Source organism: Peromyscus californicus, unplaced genomic scaffold (genome assembly GCF_007827085.1).
Source record: "Peromyscus californicus insignis strain IS unplaced genomic scaffold, ASM782708v3 Scaffold_13__1_contigs__length_99412109, whole genome shotgun sequence".
Lineage (NCBI taxonomy): Eukaryota > Metazoa > Chordata > Mammalia > Rodentia > Cricetidae > Peromyscus > Peromyscus californicus.
The window spans coordinates 33,700,764-33,712,230 of record NW_026294424.1 but is presented as its reverse complement, the minus strand read 5'-3'; the positions used below and the strand labels follow the sequence as shown (position 1 = coordinate 33,712,230).

The 11,467-nt window shown below is 50.8% G+C and overlaps 1 protein-coding gene across 3 annotated transcripts in view; it reads right to left on the bottom strand.

The window, feature by feature from the left end:
• Window positions 1–365: 365 nt before the first annotated feature.
• The window catches only part of LOC128108359 (syntaxin-18-like), a 100,140-nt gene continuing 89,038 nt past the window's right edge, over window positions 366–11,467 (bottom strand). For all 3 annotated transcript variants that reach the window (XM_052734800.1, XM_052734801.1, XM_052734802.1), the window contains 5 exons: window positions 11,239–11,327; window positions 5,127–5,185; window positions 3,936–4,005; window positions 1,755–1,835; window positions 366–942 (listed from right to left, as the gene is read on the bottom strand). In XM_052734800.1, coding sequence (XP_052590760.1) covers window positions 847–942; window positions 1,755–1,835; window positions 3,936–4,005; window positions 5,127–5,185; window positions 11,239–11,327 — 395 coding nt within the window. In that variant the 3' untranslated portion in view covers window positions 366–846. The remainder of the gene's footprint in view (window positions 943–1,754; window positions 1,836–3,935; window positions 4,006–5,126; window positions 5,186–11,238; window positions 11,328–11,467) is intronic.

Here is an 11,467-nt window from a genome sequence, read left to right as displayed (position 1 = left end):
GCCGCACACTGGACTGTCTGTACTCATGCGCTTCAGCACGAATTGGGTGACACCAGGATAGTCTGCACAGATGCAGGCCGTGTGCTGCACACTTCCAGTTCTCAATAGGCAACCCCGTGGCCTCTTCTAGATACGCAGGAACAAGGGCAGAAGGCCCGCTCTTCTGAAATCCACACCTTTCTTGGAACACGAGCTTCTAGGACCCAGAGGCAGGAAACCAGGCTTCACATGCCCTGGGCCCTGCTTTGCTGTTCACATGCTGGGAGCCAGGGCAGGAGAGAGGTCTAGTGGAGGGCACCAGAGTCTGCCTGTCCAGCCAGGTGGCAGCCAGCGCTGCTCAGTGGAGACTCACTGACTGCAATAAGTGGCTCTAATTGCATTTATTAGCTTGACAAGGCAGATGTGAATTGTTTTCTTTGACAAAATGGCCACATATCAGCACACATTAGACGCCACAAGGAAGTAAGAACCAATGACTTTAGAAACATTAGGCATGTTCTCCCCTGAAGCTACTGGTGTGGGAAGGGCAGGAGACGAGGCCCCAAGCATTGTAACGGGGATAGCAGGAGTGCCGTATTCCTGTCCTGCTCAGCCCTGCCATGCTTGTGGTCCTCCAGGAGGTGCCACTCCTGACTGCCTCACCCCTTTATCCTCTGCCCCCGAAGACCGCCTAGGGCACTTTCAATCCACACGTTTCCAGGTCCTGACAGGTTCCAAAGGTTGGCTTGGGGGCCATGTCTCCCCAGCCCTTGGATCTTACACAGCTACACAACAGAAGAGACACATGCTGGCACATGGTGTGTGTGTCTGGGACAGCAGCACAGACACAGGGGTAGCCCTCGTGGGCTAGCTGTCGTACCAGTCAAGGAAGAGCAAGGAGAAGGAACACATCACGAGGAAGAAGAGGATCCACACTCGGAAGCCGGCGTTGTTTTTGATGGCCTGGTAGGAAGAACACAGGTGTCAGCACCACCCGGGACTGGTTTCGGAAGCCCTAAGTGTCCCATTCTTTCACGTACACCTCCATGAATCCCACGCTCTCCTTAGACAGATGGCTTAAGTGAGAACAAAAGTCACCACGCATGGAGACCTGACAGAGAACAAATGCCTTGCATTTCATTTTTTAGATTACATTTATCTCTGTGTGGGTAGGTGGGAATGCATGTCACGGTGTGTGTCCAGTGTAGGGCCACAGTTATTTCTGTGCTTGTACCAGATGGATTTCAGGAATCAAAATTAGGTCATCCTGATTGGCAGCAAGCACCTTTACCCACCGAGCCCTTGCCTTTCATCCTCTTCTGTTGGGCAGAGCCTAGCCTCCCAGGCCTCGCTCCCCAGGTCTGAACCAGGGCTCAGGTTTCCCAGGGATGCTCTTGTCTGTGGTGAGAGTGGGCCAGCCAGGAGGTCTGGGCTTTAGAGACACTGGCTCACGGGGCTGGGTGCCCTCCAGCTTCTGGCTTTTGCTCTCAGTGGGCTTATCCTTGGCTTCAGACTGTCCTGGCCCTACCTGGATGCTCTCCACCCACACTGTTCTTGCAGGGCCAGAACTACTTTCTCTTGAAGATGAGCTGAAAGTAAGCCAGCAGGTCTATGAACACATGCACTTAGGGTGGCCTTGACCATAAACCCATGACTAGAGCTGCAGGATGGGCCCTGAGTGCTACACAGTGTGCTTGGACAGCCTCACCAGTGAGACTCGGGCTGCTGGGAAACAGTGCTGTGCCAACTCTGACCTGAGAGCCCCAGGTACCCACCTCTCGTATGTCTTCGTTGCCTTCCTTGATGTTTTCAGTTGCCCCCACAACTAACTGGTGAATGCTGTCAATTTCAGTTTCCTGTAGGAAGAGTGTCAGATAAGCCCAACCATTCCCTCCTCCACCAAGAAGATAGCCTTCTGCAAGTAGTTGCTGCCATGTTTCAAGCTCTAGAGGCTGTACCTACACAGCCTGGGAATCCTTGCCTGAGCGTGAGTATCACCCAACACAAAGACAGGGAAACTTACAGCTCGGAGATGTTCACTAGCTTCTAGGAGACCACACAGTACCCAAGGGGCAGGACTAGGGTAAGGCTCTTGTCGGGCCATAGAGCCTGCACTGGTACCACCTATCACTTCTCGTGTGTCACTTGTCAAGTGACAAGGACAAACATGACCTGCTGATTCTGGACTGGCCACTCCCACCAAGGGCCCTCTTCCTGCATTCCATTTATTCTTTATAAGGTCTAGAAGCCAGCTATAAATGTTACAGACTCTGAAACACACTAGCTACCCAAACAGCATGCTTTAACACACTGCTGAAGGGTAAGAGTTCAAACAAGATAGGAATTGCTGGCCGCAAATGCCCTGGGCAGATGCTGAGAACATGGACGTGTGGAGACCCTAAAACACCAGCCATGTGGAACTGCCTTTGATCTCCCTGCTGCGGGGCGGGCAGGTGTGCCCTAATGTGGGCTTTTAGGGAGCCCTGCCTGATAGAACGCTGCAGAATGGAAAGCAGGCTTCACCCACCCAGTTCCTAATAGTGACATCACTGGAGTGCACGTGGGTAGTGATACCCTGGTGGAGAATATCAGGCCAGGAGCTGAGGGGTTTGCCATAAACAGCCCCCAACACTGATATAAACAAGGTTTCTGAGGCCCCAGCAGTCCACAAAGCCCTTGGCTGGACTCTAGAGGGATACCAAGCAACCCCTAAAGCATGCCACCTCCCCGGGGGCAGCTCTCTTCTCTCAGGGGGGCGGTTTGCCCAGGCCTCTGGTGCAGTCACTGCTGTGGCAGCTGGCCCCTCATGCTAGAAGGCTGAGTACTGGAGCCTAAGAGACCATGACTCCCTTTCCTACATGTGGCTGGTCAGGGCGTGTCACTGAGCACCAGGTAAAGGGCGGATTCCAGTGGCATGCTGGGTTACTACAGCAGGGCACTCCCTGGCTTGGTCAGAGTCCCACTAAAAGGCCTGCCATGGGCCAGTGGTCCTGCTTATTGGTTCTGAGAGTGAGGCAGGGCTCACCAGTTCTACTTCAGACAAGGAGTGGGGCTTAGGAGAAGCACCGGCCATGGCATGCAGGGTGGAGCGTCCAGACTGAAGTCTGACCACCCTGTAGGCTGGGTGTTTCGGTCAAGGAGAGCTCTCCTCACAGCAAGCTGCTATGCCAGAAGGAGCTTGCTTTGATGGCTTCCTGTGTCATGCAGCTGACGTGGCCATCAGGCCAAGGTGTCTGCACAAAGCCTGTCTCCAGGCTTCATGGCCTCCACATACATGGCTTGGGTAGATCTTTAAGAACTCTGTGAAGAGTATCTTACTTTCATGACCTTGAACTCCTAACTGTCCTTGGCTTCTACCTTGTGCATGTTGACTCAACTCTGTTGTGAGGTTCAGGTACTTGTTTTGTGAGTGAGCCAACAGCCCAGAGGCAGAGAGAGGTGTTTTTTCTGAAAGTCTTCTACAGTCCCTGGGTGCTAAAGTCCTAACTAAGGTCACCTGAACCAGTCCTACCCCATCCAACTGTGTTCCCGAGGCAGCATTGGAGCACTGTGGACCGAAAGCAGCTCTGCATTCTGCACTGTGCAGGGCTCGTCTGTGCTGATTTGTGAACAGAACAGCAGCCCTCAGTCTCACGCCTTTCTACAGATGGGGTACAATGGTGTGGGGGGGCTGCCTGACTCCAGTCCCGGATTGCACCCTCCTACTACCACCAAATACTCTAGCTCACAGGGGCCACTCTGCTCTACGCTGGGTCCCCAGACAGAGCCCTCAGCTGTACCAGAGGGATGCTGGGGGTGACAGGAAGCTTTACCTGGGACCTCTGAGTGGTGTGACTGGCTAAGCAAACATGATGCTGCCTAATCTGCACCACTCAGATGCTTCTGGAAGAGGGTTCTAAGCTCTCAGTCAACTCTAAGCCAAAACTCAAAACTGCGGGGCCTTTGGGTCTTTTTACCTGTTGCAAAACTTTTTCAGTAAATATCTCTTGGAGTCTGGAAATTTCAACAACTTTCCCTTCGATTTGCCTTGGAAAAAGAATCAATAGGTGACATGTTAGTTAGTAGCTCCTGGTAATCGAAGAGGAATGGTCTACATTCCTGAAGGCACCATCAAGGTGAGAACAACAGAAGATGGGCAGCCACTCCAGACGGGGAGAGGAGCTGGGCAGGCCCAGGAAGTCCTCGGCATAGCCCAGTTACTGCCTGATGCATGCTGGAGAATCAAAAGGCATGGTCACTTGGAAAGCCAGCCCATCGTCAAAAAGGTACATTTCCCTCCCAAGCCAGCTCCTTGTGCAAGAAAACGCCCCAGTTCGGTCTGTGGTCACCCCATCTGGTTTAGCACCTAAGCGCTTGCCCAACTTGAAACACTGGGTGAGCCCTTACCCCCCCCCCCCCCCCCCCCCGGCTTCCTGCAGCTTGGGGCACCCTGGGGTGGGTTGGGGCTGTATGGGTCTGAAGTGGAAGCTGGCTCAGGCTGAATGAACTGCTCCAGCACAGCTGGTGATCAGTCAGTGGCAGGAGGAGAAAGGTAACATGAATGGGAAAGGCAGGCAGGAGACAGGGAAGGAGCACTCTCCGGGTCTGGGGAAGGAATAGCAAGGTGGGTGAGGACAAGGAGAGCTAGGCTGGGAAAAGGGAGGCCTTGGAGAGCCGCCTTTGGGACAAAAACCCCTGGGGCTCTCCAAGGGGAGTAGCCCTGCCCAGAGTAAGTCCCCAGGCTGGGAGGGGCTGTACCCTGAATACAACAGGGCTGTCAAAGACCCAGCTGTTGCTTTCAGAGCACTACAGCACTCCTGGGGGACAAAGGCCCTTGAGTGAGCTCACTGGAGGCTCCAGACAAGTGAGTGTGAGCCTGGTCACCTGGAAGCAGACACTATTGGTGCAAGCACCTGTCACAAGGGCTCTACTATATTTTACAGCTACTCCACCTAAGGAGCCCTGAGGTGGTGGGTGTGGTCCCACTTTTGGGGTGATCTGTCTTTCTGCATGCTGTAGTACCCATAAGCCTGCTGTAGTAGTCAGTCTCTTCCCACAGGCCCAGCCAGTCCCACCCAGTTACATATGGGTGCTTGGGTGCCAAAGCAAATGGAAAAAGCCTGCAGTGTCTGGAAAAGCTGCCATCAAGACATTAGCTATACACACACCTCACTTCGTCAAATAAGCTGTTCATTTCACCAATGAGTCGCTGATTTTCTTGTTCAAACTGCAAAGAAACACATACACTCATGACATCAAATGGAGCTCAAGAAAGGGGCTACAGGGAACCTCTGGCCTTCCACCCACCTTCTAAGGATCACTGCCCAGTCCCAATGGTCAGCACAGGGCACTGTCAGAAGACTCTCTGAAAAATACCATACTTGAGGAAGAAAACGCTAGTCCACCCAAAGACCCGCCGAGCTGCAATGGCTTGCAGAGTCCCTCCCACAGCTGCACCCAGAAGCAGCTGATCCTAGCTGCTGGACAGAGGAAGGCAGGCGCAGCAGCTCCCACCCTTTCTGCCAGGAGCCCAGGGCTGCCACCTAGCCCTAGCGGCAACATTTTTAGACAGAGAACTTGGTGTGTGGAAGACTGTGCAGCAGAGGCTGGCAGGCTACTTGGTCTGTGACAAGGACAGTCCTGTGATCCTTGAGAATCTTGTGTGATAGCACTAGGGCTGCCCTACTGGTAGAGGTATGCACTACTGTATTTTTCAGAATAAGTACCAAGTCTACCCCATACTTTCCCTGTTGGCCTTGCCTGGCCCGGCAGAAGAGGCCTAAAGTAGATGTGATCTGGCTACTGCCCACCTCTGCGATGGCAGTCTCTGCCACTTCCACAGGGCGCAGGTGGGTGGGGCAGTTCCCAGCAGGACTCCTGAGCCATAGCAGGCTGCCTTGTAGCCTGGACACAGCATTGCTAATGGCTCTTTTCATTAAGCATCAAAGAGACCTCGTAAGAGAATAAAACATTCACTTTTGAGCCAGAAAGTGTCTGCTGTTGACTGTTGCTCAGCAGTGACTTAGGAGGCCAGTGTTTCCTCAGAATGTGTAATTACTTCAGCTGTAGGTGCTAATTTACCTGCACTAATCCCCTCAGGTATGGGTAGGCTTGTTTTCCAGGGAGGTATTTTCTTTCTTTTTTTTTCCCCCTAATGATAAAATATGGTCCTGCCCTTTTAAATCTTGTTCTCAGTTACTTTGAAACTGTTCCTAAACACAATTAACTATGAGTCTAGGTGACTTATTACTGGAATGTTGCCTGCCTTTGTTCCTGGTTTCCTCAGGTCCAGGCAGGAGGTACCGGGCTGCACTGCCTCTCTAAGCCTCAGCAGCTGTTACTTCTGAAAGAGTCACATGGGCTCCAGGGCCAGGCTCTGGTTCTGGTTCCCCTGAGCCCAGGGGTTCTGTATGCCATCTCAGAAACAGCCAGCCTCTCAAAGAAAAGAGCAGATGCCTCAAGCCAGCCCTGTGGTGAGGGGTGAAGAGAGGGGGCTGACAGTGGTCGGCAGCTTTGGTGAGAGCAGCCCCCACTGCAGGGCAGGTCAAAATGAAATGGAGTTCACAAAAACAAATAAATGGTCAAAACCTCCAAAACCTTGTTTCCCTAAGCCAGTGCTTCCCAACCTTCCCGATGCTGTGACCCTCTAATACAGCTCCTCAGGTTGTGGGGACCCCCAACCAGAAAATGATTTTTCGTTGCTACTTCCTAACTGTAATTTTGCTACTGTTATGGATCATAATGTAAATGTAAATATCTGTGTTTTCCTGCAGTCTTAGGTGACCCCTGTGAAAGAGTTATTCAACCCCCAAAGGGTTGTGACCCACAGGTTGAGGACCACTGCTCTAAGCAAGTGCAAGGTCACCACTTTCTGAAGTCTAGTGGGGTCCAGGTGTGGATGTTCACTGGTGCTGGTTTCAGGGTGGTTTTCTGAATGGCCAGCCTGCCCCAAAGGTTGGGTGGCAGGGGCAGGCACTCATATACCCCATGGGTATGAAAACCCATGTGAAGCCCCATGAAAATGGTTGGGTGGCCCTAGCTAGTCAACAGCTTCTCAATGGCCATCAGTTTTTTGTGGACAGTTGTGAGCCTTACCCTTTCCTGACTGAGGTGTAGTCACAGCTGGAATTCCAGTTCCTTCTCCTGTGAAGCTATCTTCAGGTAGGTGAGTAATCTAATCACTGTCCTTCGGCCTCTGTCACCAAAATGAGGACAAAAGGCCTTGGACAGTGAGGCCATTAAAACATGTGTGCTGTCTACATGAGCACTCTCTGGAGACAGACTCCAGACAGGTGAAGTGAGCGGTGAGGTACCTGACAGTCCCTGGCTGACCTCACATTCAACAGGGCAGCTGTGGCCCTTGGCTGTTTCGCTCTGTCAGGCTCTGGAAAATGCACATAGTCCATTTTAGGTCAGTCTAACTATGCGGCCACGCTGCTTCCTCACTTAAGTAGGGACTTGGCCAGGCACAGTGCTGAACCAAACTCCTGGTCTCTGTGGTCAGCACCACAGCAGGATGTCTAGATGCCCAGAGATGCAATGTGACCACAGTCTAAGAGATACTTATCACTTAATGTGCTATGTTTGGATATCAATTCTCTCCTGAAAAGGCTCATGGATGAATGAAGAGTTGGTTTCCAGCTGGCACATCCAGCCATTGAGAGGTTACTGCATCATTAATTATTCAGTAACTGATTCAGAATGATGAGGGATGTAGCTGAGGATGGGTCCAGCTGGCAGAAGTAGGTCAACAGGAGCATGTCCTTGGGGCAGCTGTAAGATGAGCAGCTCTTTCCCACCATGCCCTTCTACCATGATGCTGTCTCACCAGAGGCCCAGAGCAAACGGAGCCACTGACCATGGCCTGCACCCTCTGAAACCATGTGCTCGGGTGAATCTTTCCTACCTCGAATAGCTTATCTCAGGTATCTGTCACAATGAAGAATGGCTGGCATGCAGCAGCATCCTTTTTCTCTTAGATGGGCTCATATGTATCCCATACTGGCTTTCAACTCTGTATTGGAGGCTCTCCCGGCCTTCACCTCACAAGTGCTGAGATTACAGGTGTGCCCCACCACCTCTGCTTTCTCAGCATCACCCTAAGAATCTAGGGCCTGAGATCCAGGTGACCATGAACAGGTGTCTCCAGCTAACCACACAGAGGGGCCTGCAATCCTCCTCCTGAATGAGGGTAGTAACACAGCACGGGTGGAAGTGTTCAGGGCAGCCATGGTGAAAGCACAGTGTGCAAGCAACAGCTCCTCGGCCCTCTTCCTGTTACTGGTCAGCTAGCTGGGCTTGGTGAAAGGGCCCCTAGTCTGGTTTAAAGGACACAAGTCCATTGGTAACATCTTTCTGTAGAAAGCCTGTTTTTTTTTTTTTTTTTTTTTGGTTTTTCGAGACAGGGTTTCTCTGTGTAGCTTTGCGCCTGTCCTGGAACTCACTTGGTAGCCCAGGCTGGCCTCGAACTCACAGAGATCCGCCTGGCTCTGCCTCCCGAGTGCTGGGATTAAAGGCGTGCGCCACCACCGCCCGGCGAAAGCCTGTTTTTAATCTACCCATCTTTCCTAAGTTTTACAAAGAGCAGAAAATAAGGCATGATGAAGCATTCCCGTCTCAAGTCATCCAGAGAAGAAAAGTGAGGACTCAGGACTCAGACTCTCCCAATGACACCTATGTTCTTGATGCATGAACTATGCTGGGTCACAGTACGAAAGCTGGGCCAGCTGGCTGCTTGGGTTCCATGAGCTGCCTCAGGGGACAACTGCTACAGATACATTTCACACAGATTCAAGAAAGAGGTCCCACTCATATCTTTCAAAGTTACCTCAATGAACACATCACTAAATAAAGGTGACTTTGAGTAAAGTGAATATGGCACATAAAAGTAAGTGGGCTCTAAAAGGGAGCAATTTTCTTGATGTTTGACATTAGAAAACAACCAAGTTTTACTTAGCCTGCCATAAACCTCTGCTAACTCAAGGCCCATCCACCTGTACATGGCTTACACCTGGAGAGTGACTGTGCAAACATTCTGTAAATTCCTGCAGCCATTCTGCGATGCCTAGCAAGCATTGCTTTGGCTCAATGAATGAATTAAAGTGCCATTATAGGACTTAACTCATTATTTCACCCTGAAGGAAAGTTCCAAGACTGATTAGGAACTATGACCACAATTTGCTAAAGTACTTTTCAATGTAAAACCAACAATACAGTATTCTTTCCCATCATTTTTGGGATTTTTGAATTTGGACTAGTAAGACTTTACAGCATGACACTCAGTAAGTCCTCCCAAATAAGAACATCATTAGCTGAACACAAAGTAGCCTGTCATAAACGTTCATGACATCCTTCTGTCCCACCCACCTGCACCAACACAACACAAACTAGGAAGCACTGCAGACTCTGATTATATGTCACCAACGCTGCAGGCTCAAACGCCAGCCTTTTGGGGAATGGTCTGGTTGGGACAGAGGACATGAAAGCTGGCACCAGCAGTCCTGGGCGAGAGCCTCACGTCCTGACACTCATCTTCAGCTGTGGCAGGTGTGGGTCATGTGAACTGTGCACACGGTCTTCCTGGCTGTGCTGAGTGGCTCTCAATTGTGACTCCCCACAGTTCTGCAAGGGCATCCACTGTAACCATCTTGAGGTCCATTGAGGCTCATTCACTTCCCAAGTTATGCAGACAATTAGTGAGAGGGGAGGAGGAGGAGGATTCACAGCTGACTGCCTGGTCCTGGAGCCCTTGTTCTCCATCATCTCAGAAGGACTGAGGCATGAGATGGCAGACACCTGACTATTGCTACCTCAGGCCTACCTACCACACTGCCAGTGGCTTCTAAGTCATGTGCCTGCAAAGGTTAACAGACCTTTGGGGTTCATCACTGTTCCAGGAGAAAAGCAAAGTCCTCTGGCAAACCCCTGTTGAGTATTCTGGCTATCTAAGAATGATGGGACATAAAAGAGTGAGGTCCAACACAAATATACATTCTGCTTACACTCAACAAAAGTCTCCTTTCTCAATGAAGAGATTGAGTAGTACACATTAGCTCTAGCAAATTTGCAACATTTGGGGTAATAGACCTCTTCATTTCCACTAGCAAAGTTCTTTGTATAAACCAATGATAAGGAATGCAATCCAACTGTGTTCAATCGAATTTGTTGTTTTTACATCTCAGCCTGCTTCAAATGCAGCATTCCCAGGGAACACTCATGGCTTGTCCCATCCCTGTATAGTGTTTCTCAAGAACCTCCTCTAAGCCCATGGTCCTCCAGCTCGAAGATGCCTCTAGACTAAGCCCTAGACCCTATGACAGCCCACACCTTCTACCATGTCCACAGTACTTCCAGGCTGTCTGACATGGAATTCCTCATCTCCTGTTCCCCAATGCCCAGCCCTATGTTTGCCCTTCTCCTGACTGCTCAGGTCAGAAACATCCCAAGTGTCTGGTCCTCTCCCAGATGTCCTTCAAGGGATAGCTCTCCATCATCAGCTCCTCGAGGCAGCCGTTATTGCCACTGAGAGCAGTGAGAGGGCACAGAGGCTCCAGATGAAGGCAGGGTGGACTGCAGTCAGCTGTGAGTCCACAGTCCTTTCTTCTGCCTTGAGGCAGTGGCTCCCTGGGCTTCTGGCACGTTGGTTTTCACATGTTTATGCTACTTTCTGGAAGGAAAACTTTCTGTTTCAGGCAAGGAGGAGCAGGGAATCTGAAGAGTAAGAAGCTCTGAGCCAGCCACCTGAGCTGGGCAGCTGATGAGTCCTAGAATGCTCACTGTCAATGGCTGCACAGCCAGGGGCTGCCGTTTGGGAGACCCTCAACAAAACCCTGTCCCCTGAAATGACTGAGATGACAAACAACAGCACTTAACACGGGGCAGGTCACCAGGAGGAGGCGGTCACTGTTCTGACGGCTGCTCCCGCCATCCTTCAGTCATCAATCACTATGCTTTCCTTTCATTTCCATGGCACCAGCGACTCAACTGAGTATAAACACCATCTTGGCAAATATAAGACTCATTTAGCTTAATCTGGATGTCGACTATACTGCTGGTGAAGACACTTAGCAAGACCAACCAAGCTAACTTCTGTTTTACTATGCTACTGTCAATTGAAATCATGAAAATCCTACAGGAAGTAGGATATTAAGTGGAGAAGTGTATGTAAAATGTGTTTCTATGTTTAAAGCCCAGTATCAAATTAGGGCAAGGGCGTTTGCACAGCCTCCCACTCACTGAAGGTCTTAGGTCAGGCAGCTGAAAGGAAGCAGTTAGCATTACCATCTGTATCTCTTCTGGAGACAGCTCATCTTCACCCCTGCCATCGCCCCAGGTTCCCAGTTCAGGCTGTGCTTCGGCCAAAGGCTTTTCTGTTAAGAAACAAAACCATAAAGTGTACAAAGACAAGGCCAGCTATTCCTTTAGAACAGGCAGCTGAAGAAACAGGCACAAGAAGACAGCAGAAGGAGTGGGGTTCTGCAGCATGGTCCACATTGAACAGTTAGCTAAT